The 16,151-nt window shown below is 39.4% G+C and overlaps 1 protein-coding gene across 1 annotated transcript in view; it reads right to left on the bottom strand.

Moving 5' to 3' along the window:
* Positions 1-13,063: 13,063 nt before the first annotated feature.
* Positions 13,064-16,151, bottom strand: part of top3a (DNA topoisomerase III alpha) — a 39,737-nt gene continuing 36,649 nt past the window's right edge. Inside the window, exon 19 of the mRNA XM_057817592.1 lies at positions 13,064-14,823. Coding sequence (XP_057673575.1) covers positions 14,669-14,823 — 155 coding nt within the window. The 3' untranslated portion in view covers positions 13,064-14,668. The remainder of the gene's footprint in view (positions 14,824-16,151) is intronic.

Genomic DNA, 16,151 nt, shown 5'->3' on the forward strand with positions numbered 1-16,151 from the left:
GGCCGCCATTGACTGTAATCCATCCAATCCATTTTGATGGGGAGATCGAATGATCGCTGCCAGCCCCCGAGTCAAATTGTATTAGACGTCTATCGTTGTCAATGGCAGTGAAACATGATCACTCAATCCCAGTTTAAATAGATTTGATGTTAAAAACTGTCAACTGCAGCAAGTAGCAAAATAATCCAGATAAATAAGGACATTGGAAAAAAAACATATACAGTAATTTTCGGACTATAAACAGCTACTTTTACCCCTCATTTTGAATCCTGCGGCTTAGAGTCCAGTTTGTTTATTTGGGCTAATACATTGCTTCTCATTTTCTGTTATGCCAAAGAAAGACATAAATGTTTCACACCCCCCAACTCTCTGCCACCACTGTAAATAGTATCACTTATCTATAAATTTATTATACAGTAAGTATACCTCTGCATAACATTTTCCTTTTTAATATTAAAGGAAAAAAGTAATTTCGATCATATTAAAATAAAGTATAACTTTATTAACATATTTTTGTTTGTAACAGAAAAGCCCATCAATTTGCCCAAATTAAAAAAAATCTAAAAACTCAAGGTACATTTTTTGACCATTTGATACTGTAATAATAATAATAATAATACGGTAATAATTTTGATAAACTCCATAAATAATAATGAATTCAAATTGATTAATAATATTAACTCAGTACTTCTCAAATAATGGTGTAAATATTCCACTTACTGTGAGGACAGCTGCTGTACATAGTCCGTTGCTTATCTATGAACAAATGCCATTTTCGTGTCAAATTTAGTGGGTGGCGGCTTCTAGTCCGTTGGGCCTTATAGTCTGAAAATTGCAGTATATCACTGGCAAAAAAGACATCTGGATGTGCTTCTCCCCTCATCTTAATACAATTCCAAAGTATCAGTACTGGACTTTATCGGCAGATGCTTGAAATTATGTGACCTGCAAAGGACTCACACACAAAAATATTGATTAGGACATCCCTACTTCGTAAGTACAGTAACTCCTTGCTACTTCAGTTTCTGGGGCTTCAGTGCATCGGACGTGTTTAAAAAATATTTATCAAAAAATTAAAAAATAAGGAAAAAGATCAGGGGAAAAAAGTGAGGTTATTACTGAATCAGGGTTGGTACTCAAGTTGACTTAGCTCTGAAATCTCAGCTCTGAAATCTCTGATCTGATTGGTCGAGAGGAATTTCCCAGCATTCCCTTCCTGTGGAACGCAGCTAGGGTACGGCTGTGCGCCGTAACTGTTGTTTTTTACGGATATACAGTGCTATTTGGTTGTACGGAATAAGTGTTTGTGACGCCCTTGAAAATGGTTCCGAAAGGATATCCTCCTTCTAAGTCTTCCGCTGAACCAAAGAAAAAGCGGAAGAATGAAAGTGTAAGAAAAAGTGAAATTATTAGGCATGTTTAAGGAAGGCCGTAGCCATTACAGTTTAAACCAGGGGTCGGGAACCTATGGCTCGCGAGCCAGATCTGGCTCTTTTGACAGCTGCATCTGGCTCGCAGAAAAATTTTTTATTAAAAAAAAAAAAAAAGTTTCGTTATACTCCTTTGCACTGCAAATGGCATCCCCAAGGGGGCCACTGTCCCATTTCAATATGACTGGCATTACCAATTTAGTGCAAAAGAAGAAGTGGGCGAGCGCAAGGGGAGAAAGAGAGACAGGTGTATGTAGAGAGAGAGTTGCACTGGAGCGCTGTGTTGAGTGGCTGGGTGTCCCCTACTGGTTTTTGTTTGTGTTAATAAAGTCTCCGATAAAAAAACATCCCACATGTCTATGTGTTTTTTTACACTATGCCACCTACCCGAAGGAAGAACCGGACATAGGAGCGACGACGAACGAGCCACGGAAATCGCCAGTCCACTCCCGACAATGGTTCGGAGTTGGGAGCACAGCATTACAGTGCAGACTGGTAACGGCGCATTGCACGAAACGGCGATGGCCACCGGCAACCAGAAAGCCAGTTCGCAGTAATTTTAGTGGGAAAGTGGCAAACATACATGTCGTTGTGTCTATCTATTTAACTATCTATCAATCATATAGGCAACACAGATGAGGCAGAGACACTGTTCAAGTGGGGTTGCCATATTTTGCTGTTGAAAATAGCGGCCGATGTGCACATGTGCGTGAGATCAGACAATTGAGTTCCCTCATTTTCAGTTTCATTTTCTGCGCTATCACTTGTCAGCTAATTTTAGAAACCATTTTAAGATGGCAAAAAGAAAAAAAGAAGAGTATCATACTTAGCAGGACATAAGGACGTTTTTCTCTCTCTTTGGATGAGTCAACAGACGTAAGCAACTTCTCCCAGTTTAGCGTGATTGCCAGGTTTTGACTGAAAGGGACAACAAGAGGGGAGGATTTATTCAAGTCCTTCACTGAGTTCGCTAAAGAAAAAAATCTACCGATGGATAAACTTGTTTCGTGAACATGAAACGAGATGCATCCTAAGTTTCTCAACGCTTGTAGGAAGCCTAACCCCATTAAGTATCAACCAGACTACAAAGCCATCAGCAAAACCATGCAGCACCAGAAATAGCATTAATGGTAAGAAATACTCATCATCAGTGTTGTTAATCTTACTTTAAAAAAGTAATTAGTTACAAATTACTTCTCCCAAAAAGTAATTGTGTTGGTAACTCAGTTACTTGAATGTAAGAGTAATCAGTTACTTGGCAAAGTAACTGGTGATAATTTTCATGTTTTTTTTTCTCAAAAACAAAAAAAAAAACAGGTCACACAATATGAAGTTTAAAGGATTTTTGGGACAATTGGCCCTAGCCCAATTTTTTACTCTAAATTTTATTAGACACAGGAGTATTGCAGATATTGCGATAACTAGATAGTAACCTTTGCTATGTGTGGAAGTCATTTAATGTTGTGAATCAACCATTAAAGTTAAAATTGCTCCCGTTGTTGCATTAGTTCCCTTCTTTCTATTTTCCACATGTGTAAGTCTTAAAACACTTTTCATCATTTAAAGATAGATTTACGTTAAAGCAGTAATGTGAAGTAATTTCATAACATGCCAAATAGGGTCACAATTAAAGTAATTAAACATTGTCCAACAAATAAATGATGAAAAAATAATTTATATGTTGTATATTTGACAAAATAATCATGTTTCCGAAGTTCGAGCCTGAAAGGGGACGAACCCGGAAGTGATACGTCACACCGGGAACAGCGATGGCAGCTCCATACATACGGCCGCCATGCAAAGCCCTTCGAACAATGATTCAAACAGCGATATAAGCGATAGATCGAGCGCAAGGGAGGAGATCCAAGTTTTTGAAGAGTTGGAGGAAGAAGAGAAGGTTGGAATTTTATGCTGGACCTAACATGTATTAGCCAGACACTAATCAGGATTCAAACAATGTGTCTAGACTACCTGACATGGAATGGATAAAGACCCATCGAAATTACAAGATTGGTAAGATATAGGCTGTTATTATTTTCATGATTTGAAGATGCAGGCATTTGCACATAATTTTATGTTTTTGTCTATCTGATGACATTGTTAAAAAAAAAAAAATCTGACTTCATGTTCATTTTGGCAGATCTGGCAGCTCTCGTGCATATAAAATAATAATATAAAAACGTTGAGGGGAAAGAAGGAGATGAGTCGTTGATGGCTTTCTCCATTTTACTGTGGCAACAATAAGAAAACAAAATAATAGCAGACTGCCGCCACATTCGACCGCGAAGTTTTGCTTCTTGCTGATCTCCTCCTCGCCTCCTACTACTCCAGCGTCTCTTAAACGGATCGTGCATAGTGTCTTGTTATGAGCTTTTTGTTTACAAATGTATCGAACACACGACGTGCTGACAACTTTGTTTCTTTATTAACACATGGAGCTAACAGTACAACACAGCTCGGGGCTCTCGGGAGGAAGTGGCGTCTAATGGCGTGAGGAAATGTAGTTTTTTCACACAAGTGAACAGATTACAAAGCACCACTTCAGTGTTGTCCCGAGTCTACATTTCCCATGATTCACTGCGTGACCTGCGCGCTCGCTGATTCGCTGCCAGACATTAAAAGCAACTCGCTTGTTGTTGTCACCTGTCAGCGGCTCTCGCGAAACAAAAACTAGAAGGCTATCAAGTGATCACAGTGAAGGAAACGCCGAACCATACAAATGCAATGCAATGCTTATAGCATGAAGGGGGAAATACATAATAAAAATACAAATAAATGTGCACAAACTCACCGGTGGTGTGTGTCTCTTACGGCAACGTGACCGTGAATTACCGCGACGCCGACCCGCTTATGTGCACATCCACACCCCTTTCCCAAATGACAGTGGATTAACCCTTTCGGACAAGATCGTAGATGACGCACAATTTAAACACGCTTAACCTAGCTAACGCAACAACAACTATGATCGGGGATTGCCATGAGTTAACTTTTGGCTAACGTCGCTAGCTTATACTGTTCATTCCACAACAGTTGGCAGCTCCGCTTTGACAAAGTCATCAGTCATCTATCCAAAAATCGCACTTACTTTTTGGCAAATCCTTGATCATAAGTAGACCGGTTAAGGAAGCAGGCATCTTCGAGGTGTTTGCAACAGAGAACAATACTCGATGATGGCGTGAAATTCATTCGCTTCGTGCGAACGAAAGATGTCCATTTACGTGCCCTGCTATCCTTTGGCCACTCATACAACTTTTCGTTTGAGTGAGAACAAAACATCGCCTCACACCGCCGTGGCATCTTACCGAGAAGCAATGCAATAAACAATACTGTTCTATGGCCGACTTCCCTCGCACTTCCCGGTGTGACGTAATTTCCGAAGATTTCCGAAGAAAAGCATTTTTATTGTCAAGGGCGTTGCTATGGGTTAAACAAAGAAGCTGGAAGGGTTGCGTTAAAAAAAATAACGAAAATATGCTTATAACTGTTTAGCCATTGATATTATTCGAAAACATGGTTGGCCAACCTTACTCCACATTACTGCTTTGAGTTTTGCCGATTTAGGAGTATTTTAGAAAAAAAGTTATTTAGGTTCGCTAGGAAGGTCCTCTACAACAGAGCCTTCTTGAGAAGTGTACTGCTTTAAGATGGCGGCTGTTTACTAACGCATCTAGTTCTTTATTATACTTGTTGCTAATGCCGCCGTGTCTGTCATTTGCATCTAGTTCTGTACATATGTGATATCTACCAAAGCATCATGTGGGCGTAGTTTGTAGGCTATCGGCTACAGCCAGGTATTATTGGAGCCACCTAGCATAGTAGCATCGCGTTTGCAACAGCGTCACACTCCCTTGCCTCCTCCCCACTCCTGCTCTGCTCTCGCGTCTCCGTGAGTCCGTCTCTTTCAGACTTTTCTTGCATCAGTCGACCAACATCGCAACCCATAGTAACGCACGCCTTTCCCGCCTCAGTAACGGTAACGGCGTTGCCAAGATGAGAAAAGTAATTACTCACTACTAAAGAAAATAACGCCGTTAGTAACGCCGTTATATTCTAACGCCATTATTAACAACACTGCTCGTCATTGATTAGCAACAGCATAACAATGTTATTAAAAAGAATTCAGAGACTTGTTGTACTTTAAGTTTTGAAATTACATAAAATGCACACCTTACTTGTATTTTCATTTTTAAACATATTCAATGTCTCTCACCGAATTACATTTCAAAATATGTGGTGTTCATGGCTCTCTCAGGCAAAAAGGTTCCCGACCCCTGGTTTAAACGAATCAAACATAAGGAAGGAGGAAGCAAAGATCTGCAAAACGGCTTTGATATTTTCTAATACCTGTAGAGATACAAAGCTTGTTGTGACACTGTGGCAGAGGTGGGTTGAGTAGCCAAAACTTTTACTCAAGAAAGAGCAGAGTTGCTTCAAAATAATATTGAGTAATATATTGAGTAAAAGTAGACATTCAAAAAAATGTACTCAAGTAAAAAAGTATCCAGTGAAAAGAATACTCAACTAATGATGAGTATTATGAGTTTTTTTAAACAATGGTGGTTTTTTTCTCTCAGCATAAAGTTATCCATATGAACTGTTATAATGACACTGTACATTAACCTATTACAAAACCACATTAGGCCAAAGAAATACAACAACAACAACAAAAATCATTGAATTCTGGCAAGAGAGAGAGAGAGAGAGAGAGAGAGAGAGAGAGAGAAAAAAAAGAAATTTGTCACACTTGGACAAGATGTATTGGACTCAGATGCAGAATTCAGTCTTTTAATGACATAAATAGTCAGAGGTAGGTACAAAGTGAGGGCGCTCCGGCAGGAGGAAATAACAGGCTATGAAACAAAAATAATACAAACGAGAAACAAGAGAGCCAGGCAAAATGCACTGGAGTTTACAACAACAACAATTGGCTATGCATGAAGCACAAAATAACAAAGAGCTATGGCAAAATACTTAGAGCAACTTAGAATATCTTTGGCTATGGACTGGCTTTGGTGGCAACGAAGGGTGAAGACACTTTGGCACGAGACTAGGGAGTGACAAACAATTTAAGCACATGAGGAATGGGGCACAGGTGGGAAAAATAGGTAATCATAATCAGAGACAGGTGAGACAGCAGGAAGGGTGAGTGGTGGAAACAGGAGGATGAGGCTTCAAAATAAAGCAGGAATAGACAATATACAAGATGTAACAACCCTCACCCAGGTATGACAAAATTAAGCATTATTTGTCCAAAGAGCATGAGTGCCCTGCCCTCTAGTGGAAAAAATTGTTCCTAGTTTGAATAGTGAATGTTCCTTCATAGTTACTATTATGAAATTAAAAATATTATATTTCCGGTTTTCCGTGGTCAATCGCTGCCAAACAAAAACTAGGGGGAGAGGTTTAAATCCGCGCTTTTGAGTCATGTTGACGGCAGCCACAGGATTAAACAGGAATGGAGTCATGATTATTGTTGCAACGTCTCATTGGTGAAATGGCATCACAGGCAAAAAAATATATAATAAATCTAATATGTAGAAAAAAGAGGAAAAATGTGGCAACTCTTGTATCGCCCAAATTAGCAGAATAAGAGTAGCCTTTTTTCGTCTTCACAAATCTACTCAAGTAAAAAGTATGGTTTGGTAAAACTACTCTTAGAAGTACATTTTTCTCAAAAAGTTACTCAAGTAAATGTAACGGAGTACATGTAAAGCGTTACTACCCACCTCTGATTACGAGTAGTTACTTCAAAATAATATTACTCAAGTAAAAGTATTCATCCAAAATATGTACTCAAGTACAAGTAAAAAAGTATGTAATGAGAAAATTTGTAACTGCTAACAGTGTGAATTTTTTAAAAAACTGGTATTTATTCTTCACAGCACAACATCATCTATACGAACTGTTATTGTTATACTATGCTATAACCTATTGCATGATCATATTAGACACAAAAAATAACAAGTAAGCATGCCCTCTAGTGGAGAGAAAACAAATAAATCGCTACCAAATAAAAACTAGAAGTTCAAACAAATCTGTTATGAGCCGATCGGGAAAAGCAGTTGCAGAGGTCTTCACAAATCTACTCAAATAAAAGTAAAAAGTATGGTGTGGTAAAACTATTCTTAAAATGACTTTTTTTCTCAAAAACCTACTCAAGTAAGTCTAACGGAGTAAATGTAATACGTTACTTCCCACCTCAGGACTGCGGAACCAGACAATTTTGAAAATTGTAAAGACTTCATTGTTATGGAGCGTGGATTCCAGCCGAAGAAGACGACAAAGAAATCGAAATGCGTGGCATTACCCTGGAGAACCTGCAAGAGCTGTGCAACACGGTCAGGGCTGTTCAACTAAAGGCCGAAGAGATCAACGATAACATGTTCAGAGCCGTCGAGTTCAGTAACCGTGTTGAGTCGGACATGGTGTTATACAAAACCATCTTTGCTCAAAAGAAGAACGCCAGCAACTCCCCATCATAATGTTCCTTGCCTGTCAGAAACCTTTGTCAGAACCTCATGCAGGAGCCTCAGCTAGTCCAGACAAACCCTTGACTCCGCCACAGCAAATGTGCAGTACAACATATATATTTTATTTACATCTTTTGCAGTTTTGAATGTTTAGTTGATGGTAGCTTTGCACAGAATGCAAAAGCAACAATCTATGTTTTTTTTTGTCTGTTTTGAATGTTTTTGAATGTTTCTTCAGCACATCGCACCCCATTGACACCGATCAATTATCGAAATGACCGGAATTCTCGTGCGTAGCAGGGAATCTTTCGAATGACCCACCCAAAAATTACCGTTTGCGCCAAAACGCGTGTTTTTGGGATTTTTTTTTTTTTTTCTTTTTTCAAAATAAATCTAATCCTACAATTTTTATCCAATTCACATAAATCATTCATCAAAAATATCTGGAAGGTAAGGGGCATAAAGTTGTATACAGAATTTGCCAAAAACCTAAGTTCCCCCGCAAAAACTTTCCCATTCATTTTTATTGGGATACCATTGCCATGTACGTCATTCCATTCATTTCTAATGACCAAAATTTCCCCTTCATTTTCAATGGTAGAAAAACTTGGGTGGTTGTGATTTTTTTACCATAAACTTACCACTGACATTCAACTGGCGCACAAGTAAATCAATGCCATTGAGTTAGGGTAGCCATGCACGTCCATGCCATTGACAGCCATGTACTACATCCTTGCCAATGACGGCCATGTATGTCAATGACATTGACGGCCATATATGTCAATCCTACTGATACCAATGTACTGGGATTCCATTGACGCATATGTAAATTGATGCCATTGACGGTCATGTATGTTGATTCTATTGATGTCAGTGTACTAAGATTCCATTGACACATGTGTAAGTCAATGCCATTGACGGCCATCTACGTCGAAATATCAACAGGAAATGATCTGATATAAATAAGAAATGAGCATATGATGTCTCCAAATAAATAGAAAGTGACCTGATATCAACAGGAAATCAACATGAGATCAACAGGAAGTGACCCAGAAACAGGGGTCAATTTGTGCCGGAACAGGACTCGGTACCTCTTGATAATGGCCTCCCTGTGTTCTGGGACTTATTTGGGCAGGCTCTCGTGTATAGAACATAAAAAGGTTTTCAAAAAATGTATAAAATAAAATATTAATATGCATAAATTCATTTACAGAACAAATCCTTAAACCATGTTGTTTATAAAAATTTAACGCCATTCGAAAGAGCTGGACGAACAAATCACACCCCAGACATTAAAATTTGCAGCATCTGCCCAGCTAGCAGCCAGGATCAAATGGTATTTCAACATGCCAAATAGACAGTTGCATTGACTGTCTTTTTTCAAAAACAATGAGGATGGTTCAAAACGAGTCAGAAAAGCAACAACCGGCGATGAGGGCAGCTGCAGCAATCATGCTAACAGGCAGGACCGGGTGCAGCAGGAGGCTTGCGTCACAGCAGCTAGCCAGGTTCACGGACAGCCAGCCAAGCCGGGGCAGGAGGCTGCTACCGTGGCAGCAGCTGGTCAGGTTTTTATTATTATTTATCATAATCTTAGATTTTTTTTGTTTTACAAGTTAGACCTATTGAGAAACTTATTGCTGTGTACAGTAAGTGCCACCTGTGGTTATGTGGGCAGTTGCCCGTGCTGTGCAGAGTATAGCCTAAATAATTGTAAATTGTTGTCATAACATTTATACTGTGATATTATCTGAAATTGAGGCTTGTTAATCCCACAGCATGGCAAGCGGGCATTTGCGTGTTGTTTTCGGCACCATTTTCTGCGTATGTTCTAGGACCTGTGCCCGTCTCGTCATCCCCGTGCCGTTACAAATAAAGCACTGCCCTGAAATGTCCCCACATCAACAGGAAGTGACCTGAAATCAGCAGGACATGAACCCAAGGGGTGAACCTGCAAAACCAAAGCTACCATGGCAGTTTCTCCAGAAATTTCAGCATTTTCTAGTTATTATTATAATCATTCATAGCATTGAATATGTATTTATTGATATTATATACACATATTCATGTACATACTGTAGAGATTGTTCTCTATCGCGGAACTACAAACCGCCTAATCACGTTTCACAATTTCAATGCACTAATATTCATTGGTAGTTTTGAACAGAAGTCAAGGGAAAGATTTGGAGTTGAACTCGAGCTGAGTTGAACTCAAGTTGACTTGAACTCCTCACAAATCCCGTAAAAATTGAGGTTATCAAGGGTATATAAATACTGTATATATTTTTTTAATGATTTTTTTTTTTTTTATGTATCACATGACTTGTTATCTGCCCGGATACCGGCAGCGTGTGCATGCGTGTGTGCGTGGAGTCGGGAGCATAAAAACAACACTGCAGGACCATTTAGCGCCCACTCGTGATGAGTCACGCGTGACTCACCAAACGTGCCAGTAAGATCGCGCTGCTTCCTTAGAAGATCAAAAAATAAATAAATAAATAAAGGGCATCATTTACCCCATACCGGGAATCCATGCGCTTCTCGTGAAATCGGGATCGAACGACAACACGTCCGGGAATATGCCGGAAAAACTAATTTTGCGTGGCAAGACCCCCGAGTCATAGACCATATGCTTCGCAATGCATGAAGAGCTCCTGTCATTTTCAACCTTCAAATGACAGTATTCACGCGAGATAAGTTAATACGTTGCCTGCCATTGACCATGAAAGACATCAAATTCATTTAAACTGGGAGGAATGTCATTGAATGCTCTTGTTTCAGTGTCATTGACGGGCTGGACGTCCAATTCATTTGGATGGTGAGGAGCCAATAAAAAGTCAGCCGATAAGTGAACTTAGTTTTCACTTAGTGAAAAAGCTAGTTTTTATTACATTCTCATAGGGGGAGATTGGGGTGGGGGGCAGTGCCCCCTCCCGGTGGCCAAAAAAATAATGAAGGGGATGATCAGAATTTTTGACATAAGGCCAGGGGTGAAAGTGGCTAGAATTTCTTGCCAGAACTCCCTGACATGAAGGTCACCACGGAACAGGGTATTTACATGGGAAACGCACCTCTACTTATAGAATTTTCAAGTTAAGAAACTAATCCAGAACCAATTAATTTCGTAAGTATACAGTATACCACATTATGATTAATTAGGATTATGAACGAGTGTGGGGTGCATAGGTGACAATGAGCTCAAACGGGTGGTGGTTGGGTAGTTACTCATGGGGTAAATGAGGACCTTTTTTTTTTTTTTTTTTTTGTAAGTTGGACTGACAACTCTTTGAGTGTCATAATTTTTGCTGATTCTAAGGGGTACAAGTACTCATGAACCCCAGTAAATTAAACATAAATTATTTTAAAAATCATACAATGTCATACCTGGATATTTTTTGATTATGTCTCTGTGAATGGAAATTCATCTATGATTGAAATTTCAGACCTCTACCTATTTTCTAAGTGGGTGAACTTGCAATATCACAAAGGGGTGCAAATACATCTGTTCCTAACTGTATATACTCGATTCCAAAATTGTTCCTAAATGTGTACAAGAGTGTAAATGGCTGGTGGCCGCATTCTTTTATTGTACTGTGATCAATCATTTTGAGTATAAATGGCTTAAAAGTTATATACATACAGTGTTGGGCTGTCCCAAACGACTAATTTTCTCCCGATTAGTCAGCCGACTATTTTTACGATTAGTCGACTAATCTAGTAATTAAAAAAATTTTTTTTTTTTTTTTTTTTTTACAAATTTAGCAATGAATTTTTTGTTGACGCTTATCAATTCACAAAAACATATTGGAACACTTAAATTATTTATTAAAGTACAAATAAACACGTAAATAACAATAATAAATCACAAATAAACAATGAGTTCAAATGCTGATAGAATTAACTAGTGCAAAAGAATGGAATGTAAACAGATTCAGAACACTGACTTTGCCTTTCCAACATGATTCAAAACAGTTCTTAAAAAAACACCGAGCATTAATATTATAGTATAGTACTATATATAATAGTATTATAATAATTATATTATTCATTGAGAGATAGATTTTTCATTTTTCATTAAGGGTGTCATTTTAAAGGTATTTTTAGTGTCGAATCTGCATTTTGAAGTATGTGGGATTAACTTCAGAAATCGCTATTTATATGACGAACATGACATGCTTTTATTTTGAAATGTTCACCGGAAGTACGTTCGCTAAACCGCTAACTTCTGCTTTACATTCCGCAAAAAAGCACTTTTTGTCATTGCATGTAATGTCAATAATAGATTTTTTTGGTAATTTTTTTCGTTTGCAAATGCTGTTAACCAGCGATTTTTCATGTCTGAAGTGTCACCTTTTAACCGCAAGTTTGCTTTCACGAGACGACTGCCGAAGTTTTATAGCAGGCTAAAGTAAGTTGCCTTTTTCCCCGCATTCACCTCAGTGTAGCAGTGCTAACGTTACAGTGTTTAATATAGATGTGTTTTCTTATTTTGTATGTCTGAACTTTAATTCTACAGCGTGTTGATAAGAGAAAGGAACTCGAGACTCATATGCCATCAGCACGCACGAGCCAATGTATGCACGCACGCACGTGCGCAGCTAGAAAAGGCAGCCGTGAAAATTACCGCCCTCATTTTTATTTGCCGCGCGATAAATGGACTCATTGCATATCGTGACAGGCTTAGCAACTTCAATAAAACATGTCATTAGTTAGTTAGATTGACTTACAAACTGGGTGACGGCGCTTTGGGTGTTTATTCACGGCCGACGTGCAGCCAAGCTTGGCATTGAAGAGACAGGACACAAGAGTGTTCCCTCCTTTGTTTCTTTGAAATAAGTCAATGTTTTGGACACTCTGGTGCGCTTTTTTTGGCTTTGTGCCGCTTTCCCCGCTTGCATACAGAGCGTCAAACATTCTGAACTTTCCACGCATATATTTTTTAACCCTTCATTAACCGTCGACGGGATGTTGTGCTCGTCGACGGATTTACGTCATCGATGATGTCGACGATGTCAACTAGTCGGGACAGCTCTAATACAGTGTATTATAAAAGTGAGTACACCCCTCGCATTTCTGCAAATATTTAAGTATATCATTTCATTGTACAACACTGACAAAATGACACTTTGACACAATGAAAAGTAGTCTGTGTGCAGCTCATATAATAGATTTATTTTCCCCTCAAAATAACTCAAAATATAGACATTAATATCGAAACCCCTGGCAATAAAAGTGAGTACACCCCTTAGAAACTACGTACATCCCTAAATGTCCAAATTGAGTACTGCTTGTCATTTTCCCTCCAAAATGTCACATGACTCGTTACAGGAGTGCTGTCAGCATTGCTGTAGAGATTGAAGAGGTGGGGGGTCAGCCTGTCAGTGCTCAGACCGTATGCTGCACTCTACATCAAATTCGTGTGCATGGCTGTCACCCCAGGAGGAAGCCTCTTCTGAAGATGGTCCACAAGAAACCTGTACCCTCGGACTGCAGGACAGCTTGAACTTGTTTGGATGTTAGTCGAGGTTCTTTATCCACCATCCGCACAATCTTTTGTTGAAATCTCTCGTCAATTTTTCTTTTCCGTCCACATCTAGGGAGGTTAGCCACAGTGCCATGGGCTTTACACTTATTGATGACACTGCTCACGGTAGACACAGGAACATTCAGGTCTTTGGAGATGGACTTGAGATTGCCCATGCTTCCTCACAATTTTGCTTCTCAAGTCCTCAAACAATTCTTTGGTATTCTTTCTTTTCTCCATGCTCAATGTGGTACACACAAGGACAAAGGACAGAGGTTGAGTCAACTTTAATCCATTTTAAATGGCTGCAAGTGTGATTTAGTTATTGCCACCACCTGTTACATGACACGGGTAAGTAACAGGTTCTGATAATTACACAAATTAGAGAAGCATCACATGATTTTTCAAAGGGTGCAAATACTTTTGTCCGGACCATTTTTGGAGATTTGTGTAAAATGATAATGATTTAAATAAACAGTACTGTAACATGTTAGGAACTTTTGTTGAATTTAAAAAAACGTTTTTTTCCCCCCTGGTATCGGATAGCGACTCTGTATCGGCAGATTTTCAAAATCAGGTGACTAAGACTGGTGCAAAAATATGTGATCAGGACAACCCTAGTTGCAACACTGAAAAATGTTTTCTTCTGAACTTGGTATTTCCATGGGATTAGCTGGCTCAATTTGATCTTGTGGTTAAAGACAAATGAGTCTGCAAGTAACCGAAACTTAAGATGAATCAGAAGGATAAGCGCAGAACTAAATCACACTAAGATACCCGCGACAATGGAATGTGGAAAAATTATCATATTTATTATCAGTCATTCATTACATGGAATCAATTTTGATATAGAAAATGAGTGACAGCTCTCAAGCCAGACTTCATGCAGAATATCAAATAAATGATTTAAATATTACGAATATCAATATAAAAAATAAAATGAATTCATGTTTCAAGAAAAGGGCAGTTGTTACCTATCCTGAAAATTCCAGCTACTGCAGCAACATGCTAGAAGATGCATTTCATCCCTTCTCGGCACGCTGAACACCAACAATTTTATGTTTAGTAAAAGTTTTGAGGGAATTGGGAAATGAGCAACACCTAGAATTCACTTAACCCCGCTGTCTTGGCATACTTATCGAATGCAAAGTCACATAGCACATGAGTGTTCTTGTACAGGTGCTGCATTGTGTGTAAAAAACAAACAGTCCAGTCCCAGAGTGCTAAACCTTTGAATGCTGCAGTCACCGCTGAGGACATTTTAGCCGCGTGTGTCCTGGCATGTGGCAAATACCGCAGGAACGAGGTTTTTTGGCAGCGGATGGTTTCTCCGCCATTCTTGTCTTGTCCCTTTTCCCGCCTCCTCTGCTGTTATTGAAACCACTGCTTCCGAAGCCACCTGGCGGAGAGTAAAAGAGGTCAAAGCACTTAAGATTCTTTATGTGGTGCCTCCAGCGGGAGTTCGTGCGTCATGCAGTTTTTGTTGAGTAAGGATGTGTATTACGTAAAATAGACATGGTTAGGTGTCATCTATATTGTGTGTCACTGTTTAATAAATGAACTAACAGGTTTTTACCAAATTTTTCAAATAGTGTTTTTTGCTTTGAAATAAGACTGAAAAAGTGGGGATGGTCTTATATTCGAGTCTAGACATTATACCCATTCACGACGCTAGACGGCTCCAGATATCATTGAAGCGAATGCTGAACTTAAGGCGTACAGTGATCCCTCGCTACTTTGCGCTTCGAATTTTGCGGTTTCAGTCTATCGCAGATTTTTTTTCAGTCAAAAAAATATATATATACAGTACATGCATAAAAAATTGAAGTATTGGAGAAAATATGGTGTAAAATCTGCCCGTTCCCTAACAGAAGGCAAGGCCCAACTCATATTCCACCGCTCTGATTCGCTGGCCAGTATCACTCAGGAATATCGCAAGCTGATTGGCCGAGATGTTTAACCTTGCTGCTATCGAAGGAAAATGGCTCCAAAGCGTCCTCCGCCTGCTCAATCCTCTAGCGAACCCAAGAAGAAAAGAAAAATGATGACCGTGCACGAGAAAGTTCAATTACTGGACATGCTTAAAGTTGGCCACAGCTATGTGTCTGTTGCACGCCATTACAGACTAAACGAATCAACCGTTCGTTACATAGAAAAAGACGAAGCGAAAATCCGAAAGACAGACTCAGTGTCGTTTTCCAGGGACACTAGGCGAGTCGTGACTCCTCGCAACAAGATGATTGTAAAAATGGAAAATGCACTAACAGTGTGGATATCGGACTGTCGGGAAAAGGTGAGAGTGAATACAAACATGATTCGGGCAAAAGCCAAAGCGCTGTATGATAGCCTCATCCCTGAGGGACAGTTGAATGAAGGTGGTGGTGATGCCGACTACGACGAAGATTAACCACAACCTAGTACCAGTGCTTCAAGTGAAGAAAATTTTGGTTTTGTTGCCAGCAAGAGCTGGTTCGAAAAATTCAAAAAGAGGTTTGGACTTCGCAGCGTTACATTGCATGGGGAGGCCTCCTCGGCGGACCATGACGCAGCTGTTCGTTACGTTGAGGACCAATTTCCCAAATTAATTGAAGAGAATGGCTATCTTCCGGAGCATGTGTTTAACATGGACGAGACTGGCCTTTTTTTGGAGAGGATGCCATCCAGGACGTTCCTTTTCAAGGAAGAAGTGAAAAGGCAAGGCTTTCAGGCCCACAAAGATCACGTAAC

Source organism: Corythoichthys intestinalis, chromosome 16 (assembly GCF_030265065.1).
Source record: "Corythoichthys intestinalis isolate RoL2023-P3 chromosome 16, ASM3026506v1, whole genome shotgun sequence".
Taxonomy (NCBI): domain Eukaryota; kingdom Metazoa; phylum Chordata; class Actinopteri; order Syngnathiformes; family Syngnathidae; genus Corythoichthys; species Corythoichthys intestinalis.